This window comes from Salvelinus alpinus, chromosome 31 (assembly GCF_045679555.1).
Source record: "Salvelinus alpinus chromosome 31, SLU_Salpinus.1, whole genome shotgun sequence".
Taxonomy (NCBI): Eukaryota; Metazoa; Chordata; class Actinopteri; order Salmoniformes; family Salmonidae; genus Salvelinus; species Salvelinus alpinus.
Genome location: NC_092116.1, coordinates 22,356,104 through 22,377,898, shown reverse-complemented (window position 1 = coordinate 22,377,898; position 21,795 = coordinate 22,356,104). Strand labels below are relative to the sequence as shown.

The window sequence follows — 21,795 nt, the reverse complement described above, 5'->3', positions numbered from 1 at the left end:
AAATATTGTGATTAGTATAGCTGTACAATCACATAATGTTGCCCATAGTGAAAAGTGGATCTTGTATTCGGTAAAATGAGTAAACGGAAGTCCTACCACTTGTCTGTCAGAGTATTAAAGCTGTGAGATTGTATTGAAGTATTTTGAACGCTAATGTGGAGTGTACTGAAATTTAAATCAACATGGTCATGGATTCACTGAGTGGACATAAAGTAATATAGTTCCTACATGGTAGAGTACTTCCTTAATTATCAAACTGATCTTTTGTTCTTTCTGTCATCCTATGAACCTTGTTCATTGCTGCTCGCAGCTATATTTGGTATAGATGCGAGAATTTTTTTTCAAAGTATTCACAAACCTTAACTTTTTCCACATTTTGATTAAATGTAGATTTTTGCCACTGGCCTACACAAAATACTCCATGACGTCAGAGTGGAATTATGTTTTTAGAAATTTTAACAAATTAATTACATTTGAAAAGCTGAAAGTCTTGAGTCAATAAGTATTCAACCCCTTTGTTATGGCAAGCCTAAATACGTTCAGGAGTAAAACTTTGCTTAACACAGTGTCCAAAGAAGGGCCAGAAGTATACAGAATGGTGTCGTCAGCGTAGAGGTGGATCAGAGACTCACCAGCAGCAAAAGCGACATCATTGATGTATACAGAGAAGAGAGTCGGTCCAAGAATTGAACCCTGTGGCACCCCCATAGAGACTGCCAGAGGCCCGGACAACAGACCCTCCACTTTGCCACCAATCCAGGTGTAAATGTCCAGAGCTTGCGGTTGAAATCCGGGGATATGGAGAGAAAAATAGGTCCGGTATGTTCTGGTCTGAGTCGCGTTGTACAAAACTGGCGATAGATTTTCGAGCTAAAGGAATAGCTGATGACCACAAACCGTGGTTAGCTGAAATACTAACGTTAGCCAGTAAACTGGCTAGCTTTTGGGTAGCTTCTGGCTAGCTTCTGGCTAGCTTCTGGTTAGCTTCTGGCTAGCTTCTAGCTAGCTTCTGGTTAGCTTCTGGCTAGCTTCTGGCTAGCTTCTATTGTGGATTACAGATTTGAGGTAAATAATACTTTTTTTAAATTGGTGAGGCGGGTTGCAGGAGAGTGTTTTAAAGTTGAGTTTTTGGAAAAGAAAATATATGAAAGATATGCGAAGAAAGGTGTAAATATATATATATATATATATATACAGGATACTACAAGACGAGGACAAAGGACGTCTGACTGCTATGCCATCTTGGAATTATGTATACTTTCTGATGGCACAGTACTTGTAAAAATTGCAACAAAGTTATTGAAAAAACGTATAAGAGTTGGTAGCAACAAGAAGCAAAACACACACAGTCTGAAATGATCAGCGGCATGCAATGTCAGTACATAAATCCAACTAAGTCAAAGATACAGCCTTTTACTGTAAACAGCCTTTTGTTTATAACTATTAATGAAATTCAACATTCTTACTCAAACATTATTGTCTCCTTTTCAGAGTCCATACCACCACATGAAGTACAACTAATATTCAGAACACTGGTTAAGCTTGGGACCGGAGACAACAAAGATGGCACACAACACGGGGTCATCCCTGTCCAATGCCCGTGGTCGTGAAATTTATGTTGGAAGTGAAATCAGGGATTCCATTTCACTTCTGGATGTTTTGTACTCAAATGCATTTGAAGAAGAGGACATGGACTCCGCAGTAGCTAAGAAGACCGAGGTAGATTTTTACAGAGGAGCCCCACCTCAATGGCTTAACTTCTACTGGGCTGAAAGGGCAACGTCAGCTGATAAAACAACCCCCTTTATCAAAAGAGACGGGTACACTGAGCTGATAGAAAATATTATGAAACGGAGTAAGGGCGACCTGACTTCTACCATGAATCTGCTGCATCAGCCAGGCAGTGGGGGAACCACTCTGGCCAAACAGGTGCTCTGGGACATGAGGAAAACACTGAGGTGTGCTGTTCTAACAGGCCCTACCTCAGATATCACCGCTATCGCCAAGCAGGTGATTCACCTTTTCACTGCAGGCGGTCAAGGCCACCAGAACACTGTGCTCTTACTGCTGGAAGATGAGCGTATTCTGGAGAATCTGCAGGATGCCATCATGAAAGAGATTGCAGAGAGAAACATCACGACCCACAGGCCTGTGGTCATCATTTTAAACTGTGTGCGTAAGGCAGTTATCAAACAAGAGGACCATAACAACTCAAGACATATTATTCTCAGGATGGAACTTTCTGAAGCAGAGAAACAACAGTTTGAGGAGAAACAGATTGAGATCAGTCGAAGCTACGTTAATGAACACAAACAGTTTCATGGCTTTAACATAGTGCAATCCAATTTCAGTGGAGATTATGTTCAAAAAACATGTGCACTTTCAAGAGATGTCAGGAAAAATAGAAGACCTAAAAATTCCCAGCTTCTTGCATTCTTGTCGCTGGTGAATGCCTACGTCCCTGGCTCCCACCTTCTGCAGTCTCAATGTCAGGCATTCCTTGGTCCTCCAGATCCCATTTATGGAGGTCCTTCCTTTGAGCAGCGAATGGAGCCTTTCACTCATCTGATAGTGACATTCCCTGCACGACAGGGACAAGACAAACATGTCCGCATGGCTCACTCACTGATTGCACAGCAGTGTGTTGAGTTACTGGCTACGGCAGGTGTGACCAGGAGTGATACAGCAAGGAACTTTCTGACTGAATTTTGTAGAGAAGAGGTACAACAATTTTTAGTTCAAGACATGCTAACGAAAAGGGAAATGGGAGAAGAGAGAAAAGACACGTTTTCCAGATTGATTCAAGATATTGAAGGCGAAGAATCCAAAAGCAATGTTGTATCTGTTTTACAATTAGCTTCAGAGATATTCAAGCAAAACCCATTTTTTCCTCAAAATCTTGCTCGTTTTCTTTACATTGAGACAAGAGCCTATTTTAAAGCGGAGAAGTGGGCAAAATTTGCGAAAGACAGAGATCCTAAAAGTTCATTTGTTGCTGATACACTGGGGCAAGTATACAAGAACCATTTGAAGAGCAGGGTCCATGATCCTTCCATCTCTGCACAAGAAATTTTGCAACTGTCAAAAAAGGCCTTTGATGCTTTCAGAGATGAGGAAAGGGCTGCTGAAAATGAGCAGGGAGCAGACATGCAAGACGATGGTATGACCAAAGTCTCACGGATCTTTAACAACAGAGGACTATTTGGTTATCTACAGGTTGCCAACATTGTTTTTGACTCGCTTGTGTCTCTTGACAAAAACTGGCAAAAGGTCCTTACCATGGAAATATCAGCTGACACCTTCTTCATAAAAATCGGACAAAAAAAGCTCTTCAAGTACAAGCCACTCATCAGCAGCCTCAGGGATGAGGTGGAGAGGAAATGTGAGTTTTTTGATGGTTACCTGACGTACTCCAAGCCCAGCATAGAGAAAGATGAACCACATTACTTTCAGACTGATGTCAAGAACTGCTACCACAAATACGTGGGGACATGCACACCTATACACTCAGAGTCTGCAATAGATGTACCCCTCCAGAAGCTCAAAGAAGAAATGGCCATTGCCTTCCCTGGACTGCTTTCCTGTCTTGATAAGGGCTATGATAAAACTCACTTGCGCCGAATAACAATTTTGTGGGAGGAAATAAAAAAAGATTGGGAAAAAAAGAAAGATGGTGGTGGTGAGAACAAAGCTGCCCAAAACTTCATCCTTGCCAACATCATCTTAAGCAAAGTGGAAGCAGCATCTCCAGTGCTTACCCCTTTGCCAATCCTAAGAAGCATTCTGGAAAGACACCTATTGGCCAATTTCGGTAACCAAACCCCAGAGTTTTACTTCTTAGTCCTTTTGCTGTTCTGGCCCGAGGAGTATAAGAAAATGGGATTCAATGTTGACCTCAACAAATGTGTTCAAGAGATGCAAGAGTCCTACAAAAACACATACAAGAAGCATCTTCGCTCAAGATACCTTCGCCCCCTTATTTTCCTGGGAAAGGGTGAGGGTTTGAGCAGATTGGTTCATAGATCAAAAATAGAGAAACTATTGGCAAGGGAGAATCCAATGGCAGGGCCAGACACTATAGATCAAAAGTGGAGCAGTGGTGAGGTGTGGAGAGAACCCAGTGTCCAGGATCTTCTTCTTCCAGTCATTGGAGTGGTTAGACAGCACAGGGTGTTTGCGCGCGTTGATGGCAAGGAGATTGAAGTTTATGCTGAACAACGAAGAAAAGTTTGGAAGTCCGAAGACGTCTGCTTCTACCTTGGCTTCACCATTAGAGGTCCTGTGGCCTACGGCATCCAGTACCCATCCCATCACGGATATGTCTCCTATTCAGGTATGATGATACATATGTCTTCTATTCAGGTATGATGATACATATGTCTTCTATTCAGGTATGATGATACATATGTCGTACATTTTTGGAAGTAACTGACATCAAATCGATAAAAAACGGTAAAACCATTCTAATCCTAATTTTCTCATTTGTATCTCTATATTCTCTCACTCATGTTCAAGTTCTTGATATTTTAATGTGCTAATACACAATATAATGACACGGGACGTCCAACTCCCACCAATCTACACAGGGGAGACAGTGACGCTGGGAGCATTTGTGACTCATCTCATAGAGATCATTGTTAGCACTAAATATCATTGTTATTGTATTTGTGTTTTTAAAATGCTTTGTGTACCAGGAAATTAACACCACTGTGGTTGATTTTCTGATTGATGTGTCTTTCCCCAGGGCCTGTGAGAAGTTGCACAACCTGTGCTAATGTGATGGTGAGTTAATGTTTGTTACTGTATTCATGGAGTGTACAGTAGTAGTCGATACATTTTTGTCAAATGTTTGACCACCACCTATGTTGACTGTGCTCTGTATTCATGAATATCTTTTTATTTTCATGAAAATCAAAAATATGTTGTGGAAATCCTACATTTTGCTCCAGTTTCACACAGCTGGCAGCTGCACTCTTAGAAGAAAACAGTGCTTCATTTGTAAATTCGGAGGTGCCGGAACAAAAAGTGAGAGCGTGAGATGGGGGTGACTTGGGTTGCTCTCAGGTACCAGAACGCATTAAAAAAATCCCCTTCATAATAAACCATTGCATGCATTATCATCGTATTTGCATTCTGGCATACAGCAGTAGAGTAGAGATTCTTGAAGAAGGGAGAAACAAAAAACGGGTTCAGGAAAAATGAGGCCTTTTATAAACGCATTTCATGCAATTTCACATCATTTTAGATGACTGGAGACTTGAGCAGAATCTTTTTTAGTAACTCACAAATGATCGTAATGACAGGCTACTTTGACCATGACAAACTCAGAATCTGAGATCAATTAAAACGACCCTGTCCTGAATCCAGCAATAGATTAGGCCTAGGTGTGTGGACACACACATATTGTACAATATAAGGAGGAAATTATAGTCCTAAAAAAGCTTTCCAGTTTCAGTCACTCACCCAATGATGCTCAGTTCACTCACCTGCGAAGGCCGATGCGCCCATTCTTAAGATCTCTTTCTTGTTTTACCTTGTAAAACAATGCTGTTTGCTCAATAGGCCTATTTGGAAGTTGATAACATTTTTGGTAGCTTAGTCTTTGGTAGATTAGTCTTCTCTTTTCAGTAGAATCATTTGCTTTCCAACCGGTACTTTCCCCTGATTGTATACTGAACGAAAATATAAATCAAACATGCAACAACTTCAAAGAGTTACAGTTCGTATGTGTAAGGAAATCAGTCAATTTAAATAGATTAATTTCACCCTAATCTATGGATTTCACATGACTGGGTATACAGATATGCATCTGTTGGTCACAGAGACCTTAAAAAAAAGTAGGGTTGTGGATCTGAAAACCAGTCAGTATCTGGTGTGACCACCATTTGCCTCATGCAGCCAACACATCTCCTTCGCATAGAGTTGATCAGCCTGTTGATTGTGGCCTGTTGAATTTTGTCCCACTTCTTTTCAATGGCTGTTCAAATTTGCTAGATATTGAACTGGTACATGGTTTCATACACATCGATCCAGAGCATCCCAAACATGCTCAATGGATGTCATGTCTAGTGAGTATGCAGTCCATTGGAAGAACTGGGACATTTTCAGCTTCCAGGAATTGTGTACAGATCCTTGCAACATCGGGTAGTGCATTATAATGCTGAAACATGAGGTGATGGAGGCGGATGACTGGCATGACAATGGGCCTCAGGATCTCTTCACAGTATCTCTGTGCATTCAAATTGCCATCAACAAAATGCAATTGTGTTCGTTTTCTGTAGATTGCATGTGCCCCTACCATAACCCTGTTCAGGCAGCATCCGGCTGAAATTAAGCACTGTAAAAAAAATATTATAAAAGGGTTCTTAGCGGAGGGATAGGGTTCTACCAAGAACCGTTTTCATCTGAAGAACCCTCTTTGGGAGACAATGGTTCTTTGTAAGGCAAATGGTTCTCCCTAGAACCTTTAACATGCTAAGAATTTTGGGGGGAAGAACCCTTCAGAATCTGAATAAGTTTATTTATTGTAATTTCATTATTTTACATAGTGCTTGGGCTTTTGTGTTTACCTCAGTGTTTAAACTTTAACATCACGATTTTAAGTGCAGGCGAGCAGAATGTGACTTGCAGACCTGATGTGGCCGGTAAAGCAGGAGTTTCCTAAAACCACCGTTTTAGGGTATAACTAAGCCTTTAAAGAAATGCCTTGTGATGTACAGTATGTCATCTATTGTCATAAAGAGTTTAATTTTAAACGCTAATAAGGCTGGTGGAACCGTTCATAGAGGGCTCCAGGGAAAACCCTTCAAAAATCAAAGGGTTCTTAGTAGAACCATTCATAGGGGGTTCTAGGATGAACCCTTCAAATATAAAATGATTCTATGAAGAACCATATATAGAGAGTTCTAGGCAGAACCCTCTAGAAAGTATTCTACCTAGCACCAAAAAGGGTTCCCCTATGGGGACAAAACAAAAATCCCTATATGATTCTACATAACACCTTTTTTTCTAAGAATCACAGAAACCATTCTTCAGTAATTTGCAAATAAAGGTATAGAATAAGCAGGTTTGACAACATTCAAAGGCAAGTTAGCCTTTAAAGTACAAAGTACAACCTTTACCAACCTGGTCTCAGAACATTTTGTATTATTTTGTACGTAAATCTCAGTCCCTCCATTTAGTATGATATGTTACGTTTCGTATGGAGTCTATTCATTTGTTGATGTCCATCATCCATTTCAAATGATATGTTATGAATAAAAATGTGCATGATATGTTATGAATTGCAATTTGTATGATATGTTATGAATTTGCATTCCATATGATATATTAGGAATTCCAAATTGTTGTGGCTAACGTTAGCCAGGTGGCTATATTTATCTAATAAATTCAGTGTATCTGTGAAAATCAGAGATCAATGTTCTCTTCTTCAGGAGTCTACCAACTGGGTTCAGGTTGAACCTGTGGCCATCACTAAAGAAGCCCCAATGTTCAGGTACAGTCCTGGAATGTATTAGTCCCTCGCCATAATACAGACGATTAAAAACTTTAAGTTTTGTTATCCAACAATTCTGTTTTAAGATACTAATAATAATGACTAGATTGAATATACCTGCTAAAACGTATTTAAAGAAGACAGTCTGACTTCATAGCCTGTGTTTAATTAATTGTAAAAATAAAAAAAAGAATAATAAGAAGAAATAGAGTCTATGTGAGGATTTAAAGAAAGGTTTAACAAAGTAAAGTAACCATTATTATGTTGGTCAACTGCTGATTAAATACATGACTTACTTACTCTAAACCCATTCCTTCTTCTTTTCATGCCATCCGTAGCACTTCTCCCCCTGGGCGCTACGAGTGCAAAGTATCAGGGCTCCGGTGGGTGTGTAAAACCCATGTCAGTTTACAGTATCAATTCAGCTCCTGGGAGCCTCACAGGGCAATGATGAAAAGCTTGGGGTACGAGCAAGGAGGCCCCCTATTGGACGTCACAATCATTTCAGGAGAACTGGAAGAAGTGCAGCTGCCACATTTTGCCTGTTTCGGTATGGGCGTAGATTTTTTTAAACTAAAATATAACTGATGCAAACTACTTTTAAAAAGCCTTGTTGTTGATGTCAACCTGATGTTTATGCAAATGTACCTGTTTTTACCTCTGCAGGCGATGATCCCTCCTTTAAAGAGAAAGTGAGAATTCTACATGTAGAAGACTGTGGTGTGTCCGTAGAACAAGTGGATGAAGTCACCCGCTTCCACGTCAAGATCCTCCATCCAACCTTCTCTCCAAAAGGAGTTCTCGTGAGATCTGGCTTTCCGGTGAAAGCCCACTGTGACTTGCTGCTCTACCAGGCCAAGACAGCATTCCTCACGCTACATGCATATCTGGTGCCCTGTGATTCTTCTGTAGAACAGGTTATTTCCACTTATTGTTCGCCTCTGTGGTTAAAACATCTCTCAATATTATCAATGCAGATAACACCAGTGGGTAAAAAAATAAGACATTTAATATACAGTATATAATTGTCTAGACATTGCCATGCTCCAATTCAGTGCTTGACTTGGGCAGGAGCTCACTGCTTGAGATCCTGTTCCTCATATAGAATATTAGCTCAAAATTATTGTGGAGCTCCTGCACCTAAATATAAACAGTACCGGCACCCAAAATGAGTAAATACGGTTCCTACAGACTGAAAAACAGCTGTTTGTTTTCCATCCAAAACCAGGGGAATTTGGTGGACTTCTGTTGTTGGGAAACTGTGGGGGAAGAGTCTGATTATTATGGTGGGAGAATATAATACAGTTTTAAGTACCTCAATGGACCATAAATCAGAAAGGAAATCACACTACAAACTATCACCCTCATGCACTGAGGGAAATTACAAATATCATGGACACATTAGAACTAGAGGATATACGAGGCTTAAAAATCCAGACTCAGTGAGTTATACATGAAGGAGGTTTAATCAAGCTAGCCGTCATGATTACTTTCATGTACCCTTTGTGCTGAAACCAAAGTTTTTTTTTAAGTGTTGATAGGGGGCAGAATGCAGTCAGACCATCAAATAATTGGCATCCACATTACTCTTACAGAATGTCCAAGTGGGCGAGGATATTGGAAATTGAATAAAAGCCTATTGTATGACAATCTGTTTTTAACCAAGACAAAGGATTTTGTAAATGACTTTTTCCTACATAGCATAGGTACAGCAGATCCACTTATTGTAAGGGACACTTTTAAATGTGTCTTCAGAGGTCATGCAAATCAATACTCATCTTTATAACAAAAACAATTTCTGTCAAAAGAGTTCACATTAACAAAGGAAATAGAAGGAATAGCAGTACAGATGGATAACAATTAAAACTGTACCATAGAGGCACAGAATAAGTTAGAGGAAAAACACAAATACATGGAGGAACTTATTTGAGAATCATCAACTATAATGTATTATAAAAAATTTAATGAATTGTATGGAACATTTTGAAAAATACACCAAATTCTTTTGGAATCTTCAACATAGAAATCCAGGATTCACCAAATTATATTTTGAAAGAGATAAAAAATAAAATAATTAACAGCTGTACATAAAGACTTGTGTGAGGGTCAAATTGCAGAGGATGAACTTCTTGATGCAATTAAAACCTTTAGGTCAGGGAACCCAGCAGCGTTGCAGTTCTTGACACAAACTGGTACAGTGCATTTGGAAAGTATTCAGACCCCTTCCCTTTCTCCACATTTTGTTACGTTAAAGCCTTATTCTAAAATGGATTAAATAAAAAAAATCCTCATCAATCTACACACAATACCCCATATTGACAAAGCAATTTTAGCAAATGTGTTAAAAATGAAAACAGAAATACCTTATTTACATAAGTTTTCAGACCCTTTACTATGAGACTCAAAATTGAGCTCAGGTGCATCCTGTTTCCATTGATCATTCTTGAGATGTTTCTACAACTTGACAAATGCAGCACTCTACCAATCGGGCCGTTATGGTAGTGGCCAGATGGAAGCCACTCCTCAGTAAAAGGTACTTGACAGCCTGCTTGGAGTTTGCCAAAAGGCAGCTAAACGACTCTGACCACGAGGAACAAGATTATCTGGTCTGATGAAACCAAGATTGGCCTGAATGCCAAGCATTCCATCTGGAAGAAACCTGACACCATCCCTATGGTGAAGCATGGTGGTGGTAGCATCATTCTGTGGGGATGATTTTCAGCCACAGGGACTGGGAGACTAGTCAGGATCGAGGGGAAAATGAATTGACCAAAGTACAGAGAGATCTTTGATGACAACCTGCTCCAGAGTGCTCAGGACCTAAGAATGGGGTTAAGGACAATGACCCTAAGCACACAGCCAAGACAACACAGGAGTGGCTTTGGGACAACTCTATGAATGTCCTTGTGTGGCCCAGCCAGAGCCCGGACTTGAACCCAATCAAACATCTCTGGAGAGACCTGAAAATAGCTGGGCAGCTACGCTCCCCATCCAACCTGACAGAGCTAAGAGGATCTGCAGAGAAGAATGGGAGAAACTCCCCAAATACCGATGTGCCAAGCTTGTAGAGGAATACTCAACAAGACTCGAGAATGTAATCACTGCCAAAGCTGCTTCAACAAAATACTGAGTAAAGGGTCTGAATACTTATGTAAATATAATATTGCATTTTTATATATATATATACACATTTGCAAAACTTCTAAAAACTTGTTTTGCTTTGTCATTATGGGGTACTGTGTGTAGATTGATGAGGTGGAAAAAATTGATACATTTTGAATACTTTCCCGAATGCAGTCCATATGAAACCTTTTTTGATCTACTAAAGATCTGCTATTAGCATGTTTTAACCACTCCAATAAAAAATGTAAACTATCAGGTACTCAGCAAGAAGGTCTGATTTCACTTTTACTGAAACAGGACCTAGGTGGTAAGTATAAAGATCCAGTTAATTGAAACAAATAGGAAGCCCATTACACCTGTGTTGTGATGGAAAAATCCTAGCAAAATTAATAGCACATAGAATTAAAAAGGTGTTGTCAGATATAATTCATCTTGATGAGACAGGTTTTTTTTACATGGAAGATACATTGGAGATAACATAAGACAAGTACTTGAAACAATAGAACACTATGAAAAATCTAGGAATCTATGTTATTCATAGCATATTTTGAAAATGCTTTTGATGAAGTACAACTGGAATTTACATATAGATGCCTGGACTATTTTAATTTTGGAGAATCTCTTATACAATGGGTAAAAGTTATGTATAGTAACCCTAAGTGTAAAATAGTAAATAATGTTACCTTCTCAGAAAGTATTACTGTAAACTGTCAAGAGGAGTTAAACAAGGTTATCCACTGTCGGTATATCTATTTATTATGACAATCAAAATTTTAGGGAATAAAATTAGATCCAACAATAATATAGAAGGGCTAGAAATCCTTAAAAGCAAAGGTGTCATTGTACTCTGACGATTCAAATTTTCTCTTAAATCCGCAATCTGGATCCCTGCACAGCCTCATAGAGTATCTAGATAATTTTTCTAACCTCTCTGGGTTACAACCCAACTATGAGAAGTGTACCATAATGAGGTATATTGGATAAAAACATTTTTTTTAACTTTTACATTAAGGTCTAATTTTCCAATAAAATGGTCCGATGGTGAAGTGGACCGGTAGTATTCATAACCCTAAAGAAATAAAGGAACTTACTACAACAAATTTTTACAACAAAAATATATAAGATCTTGCTACCATGGAAAGGTAAATACCTGTCTATCTGTGAAAGAAATCACCCTGATTAATTATTTAGTCATATCCCAGTTTACCTCTTTACTTATGGCCCTGCTTAGACCAAAATATTTGTCTTTTAAATGATTTGAGCAGAACATATTTCACTTTATTTGTAATGGCAAGCCAAATAAAACATGCTTATTTATATAATGAATATGAGGTCGGGGGCTAAAATTATTAAATATTAAAGCATTAAACCTCTCACTAAAATAAAAATACTAATATAATATGGTTAAATTCAAATAAACTAATTGACATGTATATCTAGACGTAATGTATATCAAATTAATTTATTCTTGCTATGTAACTACTGAAGAAAAAGTTAAAAAAAAAAAAATATGTGACATATACTGTATGTAAAATGTGTGTAGAAAGTACATGTAACAACAAAAGAAAAAGCTGTAAAAACAAAGTTTCTTTTTGTCCTCCAAAGAGGGACAGGCCGTAAAAAAAGTCAGATATGGTGTTACTCTGTCAAAACATCTCGTGGCAGTTTTCTCAGGGTTTCCGGTTTAGAATATATTATATAGTTCATTCATTGAAATCAGTTTCACACCACACAATCCAACAAAATGTCATGTGTGAATGGTTTTGATAAGGACATGTTGGCTTATGCTTCTTCAGGCAATGAAGAAAAAGGAGCAGTCTTATGGATACAGGAGTATCAGAAAGCCGCAGCCAGTCAAGTCCCTTCGGATGAAGGATTGGTTCAGCCTCACAACGTCGTCTCCTTCTGCTGAAGTTAAACCTCCTGTATGGTTTGAGCTCCCACAGAATATCAATCTAATCCAAAAAGCAATAGCAATTTTAATATCCTAAATAAAACAAAAACACACAAAAAACAACCTCTCTCACCTACTGCCTCCACAGAAAATGAAGCTGAGATATGACAACACTACACCAAACTTCTTTGAGGTGTTCATGGAAGATGCAGATGTTGACTTCGGTATGAAGCTAATCAGTGATGTGGAGGGGGAAATCGTCTGGGATCACACAATACGAAAAGGTCAGAAAAAGATGATGCCAAAAAGATCAGTGTCTCAACAGGCACCATGTCAGTTAAAGTCAAAGATTATAATAATAATTTAATTTCGTGTGTGTTTTTCCCCCAGCTGACTACAGACACAAAACCACTCAGAATTCACAAAGTAAGTGCTGTAACATTCCTGTAAACATTAGAAGATCCTAAACTATAATGATTTTTCATTCAGCTTGGATCACATCTGCATTCTATGGTTGCCTATTAGGGACAAGTGAAGACAATAAAAAAATAAACAGTGATGGGTGGTACTTGGATGATTGTTTTTTGCATAATACTCCTTTAAAAATAAGTGGAAATATTTGGAGAAGAAAGTGACAAGATTTCCAGAATAATATAGTCAAAATTACATTTTGTGAATTAAGTGGCAATATTTGGAGGATACAAAAGGCAATATTTCGTAAATAAATTGGCAATATTTAGAGAATACAAAAGGCAATATTTCGGAAATAAAGTGGCAATATTTAGAGAATACAAAAGGCAATATTTCGGAAATAAAGTGGCAATATTTAGAGAATACAAAAGGCAATATTTCGGAACTAAAGTGGCAATATTTCGACACACTTGGTGTGTGTGTGCTTGTGTGTGCGTGCGATTTATTAGATCATTAGATTGATAAGCGTGAGTGCGCAGTGATGCCTGTTTGAACAAATGTATCAGATCATTAGATTGATGGCCATTTGGCTGCATACACATCTGCATACACATACAACCCTATGTATGTAACCACAGTTCCTCCTCCTGAAATGGTCCAAGGAAAGAAGATGGTGGACTGAACACAGCAGTGCAGATCACCTCAAGATAAAAACATAATATTCAATATATGTAAGTTACACTAAATATTAACACTTCACATACTGGTGGGTAAAAAAACTTCCATCTGGATAACAACACAAAACAAATCATAAGGCTAGAGAAATGTATCAACAAACATTATGAAAACAAGTAACGCCCAAACATGATGGAGAGTAAAACAAGGAGAACCAATCTCCAAAAGAAAACGCGACTCCTCGACGGACACAGACGATTAAAGCTTTTCCCCACTGGGAATGGCAAGGGTGGAAAACGATCTGTTAAAATCGATAAATGACAAACTGAGCATACTTGAATTAGTCAGTAAGGATATAAAGGAGTTGAAGGCGAGTCTCGAGATGAGTGATGAAGAAGCTGCGACAATGGAGAAGGAAACAAACAAGCTAAAAGGGACTTTGAAACGGATTGAAACCGACGTTATTGAACTTAAAAAGGAGAACATCTTTCTGAGAAAAGCCTAGAGACTAGATATACGAGAGTAAATCTGGTACTTACTGGTATCCAAGAGAAAGAAGGAGAAGTTCCTGAGGGTGTAGTGAGGGAGTTCCTCCTTACAGCGCTTCAGATCCCACACGAAGCTGTCAACAAAATCCAACTCAAACGTGTACACCATTTTGGACAGAGAGTACAGAGATATAAGCACCCAATCATTGCCAAATTTGCTTTCTTTAAAGATAAAATCATTTTTAAAAGCCTGGGTAAAGGACTTGCAGACACTAAAATAGGCATGAATGATCAGTTCCCGAAGGAAATTGAAGAACTGCGCAAAGTTCTGTACGCAATCTTTAAGGAGAATAGATTAAAAGTGAAACGTGTAGCTCTCGTAGTCGATAAACTGTATATTGATAACCAAATGTTCCGAGACACAAAGACTACTCGATGGTTACTTTAAATATTACAAAGTTCCCATAGAGCAGTCAAATAATGGAACACTCAATACTAACCATATAAAAAAGCTATAAAATACAACAATTGTTAAAAAATATGTATTACAACTACACTATACCACTATACCATGTTGGAAAATAATTAGTATTAGACTTTCCATTTATAGTATTTCATAAATTAGAAGAAAAGATAATTAGCTAAATAATACATCTTCAAATATAAGGAACTGGAACACAAAAGTATTCAATCAACATGGTAGAGATAAAACACAGAGGACATAGAAGGCACTGGTTGTGGGTACGTACGGATGTGTTGTGATGGAAGGTGGGGTGTGTGTTTTTGTGTTTGGAAAAGTGTGAGTGAAAAAGGATAAGGGTTGCAAATCCCAGAGCCAATATGTGTTTGTGAGAAGGGGTTGTGAGAGAGCTTTCAATTTTGTGCAGATATGGGATATACATTTTTAAATGAATTATAAATATGGTTTATTTATTTATTGTCCTATCATGATGGAATTGTCCCCAAACCTATACCCTAGACACCCACCTGAGTGACCTGAGTAAACTGTTTAATGGGGCTAATGTAAGTAGTCTGTAAGCAGCCAAATCAGAAAGATGAATGCGGTCAGAGACGTACTAAAGAAGCACCAACCCCTCAAGATTCAGAGCCTGTCTGGCCGGGTTGGTCCTACCCTGCCAGGGGGCTCTTGAGTGGCGCAGCGGCCAAAGGCACTGCATCGCAGTGCTAGAGGCGTCACCACAGACCGTGGTTCGATCTCGGGCTGTATCACAACCCAGCGTTGTCCTAGCGTTGGCCCAGCGTTGTCCTAATTAGGGTTTGGCCGGTGTAGGCCGTCATTGTAAATAAGAATTTGTTCTTAACTGATTTTCCTACTTAACATTACATTTAACAATTTTAAAAACAAGCCAAAGCCCTAATCAACGTCATCAGAGCGCGACATATGTTTGTTGTTGTTGAACGCTGTCGAACGCCGAAACCTGAACTAAAGCCCTCGGTTTAAAAGCCGACTGTTTTTATATACTTTTATTTTATTTTGAATCCTGCGGCTCTGTTGGGCTATTGCTGTGAGCGCTACTATCTGTCCCGGGATCCTGACAGATTCCGTATAGGGGGAGTGATGCGAAAGCACAGCTAGCTTTGCTGGCTCGGCGGTCTCAAATGGAGGCCGCTATTGAACGTTTCTAGAGTTGCAGGAGCTGTGTTTACTTTGCTTTGTTCCGGGACAATATGGACCGTGTTGTCTTTCAATATAGAAACTGAATTGCTTGCGGAGGAGTACAGGTACAGCTACAAGTAGCTACTCTAAGCAAGCAAGTAGCAAACCTGCATACGCTGCTGGGGAACCCACGTCTTTTTCTTCCACTCCAGTAGCCGGACGCCACTCTGGTCTGGTGGAAGTTTCGCCGCCGTGTCGGCCCTCCACAGCCGACTGGACGGTGTTCGGCAGGGTCCCATCCCCGAAGGGGTCTCCCCCTTCCCTGGAGAAAGGAGCTGTTCTCAACCCAACCAACCAGCCATGGAGGTATGTCACTCGCCATGGAAGTCGAAGAAGGCGTCCTCTGGCAACGGGGGTCTCCATGGAGATGTTGAGCCCGGAACTGACATAGACCAGAAACAGCTTTGTCGCCCTGGATCCAGAGGTTCCGGCTCCTTCATTCTTGGTGGCTTCCCAATCAAGATCGGATCCGGAGGTACCTCCGTCTTCGTCCTCGGTTCTGTCTCCCACTCCGCTGGCTTCTACCTCATGTCCTCGGAGCTCCCAGCCTCACCAGAACCTGAGGCTGCCTGAGAGACCAGACCATTCACATCATCAGCTGTCATCATAGGCAGCTCTATGGTGAGAAACATCTCGGTCCCCATGGCAAAAACCCTTTGGTACCCAGGAGCACAAGTACAGGACTTAACAAGGCTGCTTCCGACTGTTCTACCACAGATGCCGGGAGCTGACACTGTCGTAGTCCATGTGGGGTCAAACGACATCAGGAGATTTCAGCATTAAAAGACTCCAAAAAATGGCCAACAATTTCAGGTCCAGTACCATCGTTGGGCCGCTGGTGTGAAAGATTCAGCAGACTGCTGGCATTACACATCTGGCTAAAAGACTACTGATGCTCTGCTGGAGTCACTTTTATTGATACATTTTACACCTTCTGGAAACAGAAGATACTCTACAGGAATGAGGGAGTCCATCCAAATCATCTTGGCTCCTGGACTCTGTCCATGCATTTAATGATCCAAGACCAGCTCAGTTAATCCCTACCATTGTGACAATGAGTCATCATAATGCTGCATCAAATGTACTTGATCTTAAGGGCATTGGCAAACACAATATATGTCATTTAATTGATGTACCCCTAATTGCACCGAATACATCTGCTTATCCTACAGCTATTGTAAGCAGTAATCATGAGCCTGTAAACCAGAGTTACACTGTTAGCACTGAGGCGGTGTGCAATTGTAGGAAGATCACTTTATGCAGCTCACCCTGCACTATCAGCTCCAATGTAAATAACATGAGTAAGTCTTCCTCTGATAAGCTTCCCAGTAAAACATGAAAAACAATCAAGCAATCCAGGAAAGTGCTAAAAATAGCCCATATTAACATATGTAGCCTAAGAAACAAGGTCCATGAAGTCAATAACTTGCTTGTAACAGATGACATTCATATCTCTGAAACTCACTTAGATAAAACCTTTGATGATACAGTGGTAGCAACACATGGTTATAACATCTACCGAAAAGACAGAAATGCCAACGGAGGTGGTTTTGCGGTCCATATTCAGAACCACATTCCTGTAAAGCTTAGAGACGATCTAATGTTAAATACTGGCTGTAGATTTCTGAACATAACGCGCAACCCAAATGGCGTTTTTTTGTTATAAAAGTAATATTTATCGAACAAAAATAACATTTATTGTGTAACTGGGAGTCTCGTGAGTGCAAACATCCGAAGATTATCAAAGGTAAGCGATTAATGTTATTGCTTTTCTGACTTTCGTGACCATGCTAATTTAGGGCTAGCTGTTCTAGCATTGATTGATACACTCACAAAAGCTTGGATTGCTTTCGCTGTAAAGCATATTTTCAAAATCTGACACGATAGGTGGATTAACAACAAGCTAAGCTGTGTTTTGGTATATTTCACTTGTGATTGCATGATTATAAATATTTTTAGTAATATTTTTTAATCTGATACGTTTGGGAATTTTCTTCTGCCTTTCAGGACCGGAACGAGGCTGTGGTTTTCTGAACATAACGCGCAACCCAAATGGCGTTTTTTTGTTATAAAGCTAATATTTATCGAACAAAAAGAACATTTATTGTGTAACTGGGAGTCTCGTGAGTGCAAACATCCGAAGATTATCAAAGGTAAGTGATTCATTTTATTGCTTTTCTGACTTTTGTGACCATGCTAATTTGGGGCTAGCTGTTCTAGCATTGATTGATACACTCACAAAAGCTTTAATTGCTTTCGCTGTAAAGCATATTTTCAAAATCTGACACGATAGGTGGATTAACAACAAGCTAAGCTGTGTTTTGGTATATTTCACTTGTAATTGCATGATTATAAATATTTTTTGTAATATTTTGCACCCTTTAAATCAGCGGTTGTTTAGGAAAATGATCCAGCTAAAGGGATCCGTAGCGCAGAGAGGTTAAAGTATTGATGGACTGTCGTTTCTATTTGTTTATTTGTGCTGTTCTTGCATAATACAGACTTCGTCTTTTACCAAATAGAGCTATCTTTTGTATACCACCCCTATCTTGTCACAACACAACTGAAGGTACACCTGTTAATTGATATGCATTCCAGGTGACTACAGTACCTCATGAAGATGGTTGAGAGAATGCCAAAAGTGTGCAAAGCTGTTATGAAGGCAAAGGGTGGCTACTTTGAACAATAAGAAATATATTTTGATTTGTTTTTACACTTTTTGGTTACTATATGTTTCCATATGTGTTATTTCATAGTTTCAATGTCTTCACTGTTATTCTACAATGTAGAAAATAGTAAAACTAAAGAAAAACCCTGTAATGAGAAGTTTTTTCCCAAACTTTGACCGGTACTGTATGTGAATATATTTACAAAAAATATATGTGGGGGATTGAAAATGATGCAGACAATTACATTGACTACAATCTATCTGCAACATAAAAAGCTGATCTACCAACCCCCAAAAAAGAATCTGTTGGACAACATTTTCCAGGTTCTAATAATCATAATCATTTGGTTATTATGTGCTAAATGAGAAAGTATTTCCTTGTTACTGAAGCCAATTGTCAAGTATAGTTTCACCAGGTCATCAAACTGCATGCATTTCAACGGTGGCGTGGACAGCAACAGGGAGCCAGAGAGACATGCGGTTAACCAGATACACTAGTTTAATCTTGAAATACTAAGTGTGACTTTATATTCAAAATGTTGACTTTATTCTCAAAATAAAATGTCTAGTTTATTCTCTAAATATTGCCACTTTTTTAAAGTACCATCATGCAAGAAAAATCTAAAATACAAGTACCACCACCGTTTGCCGTTAATTTTTTTCTCTTGAAATGGCTCTAATAATCTTCTGTAGCATCCAAGCTTCAGCACAATTTATCATGGTTTTAATTTCGATTTTAGTGTTTTACATGTGTGAATTTCATTGTGTTTAAATGCAATTGTCCTGCAACCAATCTTTGCCTCAGACCTGCACTTTGTGGACCTCCACCGGACAGACCTTATCCAGAGAGTGTGCCTGGTGAAGCCCATATTGGATCAAATCCTGGCCAAGAGCGTTATCACTGATGAGGGCTACAGTACAGTAATGGCCAAACGCACCACACAGGACCAGATGAGGGAACTCTACATGGGACCTCTGAGGGCAAGTGGCATCAGTGCAAAAAATATTTTCTATGAGATCCTGAAGGAGCTGGAGCCACTGCTAATCAAAGAGCTGAAGGGTGAATAAGGAGCTAGAATGGTGAATGGGGGGGCATTTTAAGTTTGTTTTAGGGGAAAAGGGCATAAATGATGGCAGTTATGCTTTGTTTTATTACTTTGTGTTTACAAGAAAACACAACATAAGAGGAGTATAGCATCATTCTTTTACCATTCTTATTTTTCTACATGTAAATATTAGTAGCCAGTAGAACAGCAATGCAGTGTTTTAGCCTAGAGGCTTTGCCAAAGATATAACATTTGATAACAGTTGGGTTGGAATTGAATTTCCTCTGAAAATATAACATTTGCTCAACCGCTTCACCTAGACGCTCTGGATTATTTACAGACAAGAAAATGTATTAAGGAAATATATTATGAACATAGAAAAATATATAATATAACGATGATGCAAACAATGAAATTATTTCATTTGGCCTATTTTATAAATGACAAGTTAGTGAGGGTAAGGAATACCAGTGATGTAAATAAATATATGAAGATAAAACTTCATAAAGCTTAATGTACCTGCCTAATGAAACATTTTACAGTGATGAATGATTTGTGACATCATTTTCACAACACGGGTATTAGAATATGTATTGAAATAAATACCTACCAACAGATGTGTCTTTTGTGCTGATTTAAATTATTTTGTCATTGTGCTAAAATACATTTAAATTCTAGCCCATGTGGCTCTGTTGGTAGAGCATGGTGCTTGCAACGGCAAGCTCGTGGGCTCAATTCCTACAGGGGAACAGTACAAAAAAAGCATTAAGTACAAAAAAGTTGTGCACTCACTGTAAGTCACTCTGGATAAGAGTGTCTGCTGAATGATTAAAATGTAAATATTTATATTGGCTAAAGTATTCGATGTTTTGAGTGATCGGCAAAAATTTCAAGCATTCAGTACAGATAAAAACCTCAGTTACTTCTCAATAAAATATACACTACATGTATGTGGACACCTGCTCGTCAAACATCTCATTCCAAAATCATGGGCATTAATATGGAGTTGGACCCCCTTTGCTGCTATAACAGCCTCCACTCTTCTGGGAAGGCTTTCTACTAGAGGTTGGAACATTACTGCTGGGACTTGCTTCCATTCAGCCACAAGAGCATTAGTGAGATCGGCTATGATGTTGGGCGATTAGGCCTAGCTTGCAGTCGGCGTCCCAAATTATCCCTAAGGTGTTCGATGGGGTTGAGGTCAGGGCTATGTGCAGGCCAGTTAAGTTCGTCCACACCGATCTCGACAAACCATTTCTGTAGAGACCTCGCTTTGCGCACAGGGGCATTGTCATACTGAACCAGGAAAGGGCCTTCCCCAAACTGTTGCCACAGAGTTGGAAGCACAGAATCGTCAAGAATGTTATTGTATGCTGTAGCGTTAAGATTTCCTTTCACTGGAACTAAGGGAACTAGCCCGAACCATGAAAAACAGCCCTAGACCATTATTCATCCTCCACGGAACTATACAGTTGGCACTATGCATTGGGGCAGGTAGCATTTTCCTGGCATCCGTCAAACCCAGATTCGTTCGACGGACTGCCAGATGGTTAGATGGAGAAGTGTTCACTCCAGAGAATGCGTTTCCACTGCTCCAGAGTCCAATGGCGGTGAGCTTTAAACCACTCCAGCCAACGCTTGGCATTGCACATGGTGATCTTTGGCTTGTGTGCTGTTGCTCGGCCATGGAAACCCATTTCATGAAGCTCCCGAAGAACAGTTCTTGTGCTGACTTTCATTCTGTGAGCTTGTGTGGCCTACCACTTCCCGGCTGATCCGTTGTTGCTCCTATGTTTCCACTTCACAATAACAGCACTTACAGTTGACCGGGGCAGCGCTAGCACAACATAAATTTTACAAACTGACGGTGCCACGTTGAAAGTCACTGAGCGCTTCAATAAGGCCATTCTACCGCCAATGTTTCCTATGGAGATTGCACGGCATTGTGCTCGATTTTATATAATCCAGCTATGGGTGTGGCTGAAATAACCAAATCCCCTAATTTGAAGGGGTGTCCACATACTTTTATACATACAGCGCATTCGGAAAGTATTCAGACGTCTACATTTTCTTACGTTACAGCCTTACACTAAAATTGATTAAATATCCCCCCCCCCTCATCAATCTACACACAATAGCCCATAATGACAAAGCAAAAACAGGTTTATATACATTTTTACAAATGTATTGAAAAAAAAACTGAGATATCACATTTACATAACTATTCAGACCCTTTACTCAGTACTTTGTTGAAGCACCTTTGGCAGCGATTACAGCCTTGAGTCTTCTTGGGTGTGATGCTACAAGCTTGGCTCAC

At 39.4% G+C, this 21,795-nt stretch overlaps 2 protein-coding genes across 4 annotated transcripts in view; one reads left to right on the top strand and one right to left on the bottom strand.

Annotated features, from left to right (window-relative positions):
• LOC139561818 (sterile alpha motif domain-containing protein 9-like) overlaps positions 1-21,795 on the bottom strand; it is a 120,064-nt gene that overhangs the window by 73,899 nt on the left and 24,370 nt on the right. The window lies entirely within an intron of this gene.
• LOC139561330 (sterile alpha motif domain-containing protein 9-like) lies at positions 1,498-20,093 on the top strand. 2 transcript variants are annotated; one of them, XM_071378351.1, is made up of 9 exons: positions 1,498-4,333; positions 4,745-4,782; positions 7,434-7,495; positions 7,834-8,045; positions 8,162-8,412; positions 12,415-12,543; positions 12,661-12,796; positions 12,903-12,938; positions 19,238-20,093. In XM_071378351.1, the coding sequence occupies exons 1-9, from the start codon at positions 1,564-1,566 to the stop codon at positions 19,498-19,500; spliced, it is 3,897 nt and encodes a 1,298-aa protein (XP_071234452.1). In that variant the 5' UTR covers positions 1,498-1,563; the 3' UTR covers positions 19,501-20,093. The 2 variants fall into 2 exon arrangements, with proteins under 2 accessions (XP_071234452.1, XP_071234453.1); XM_071378352.1 differs by lacking the exon at positions 12,903-12,938.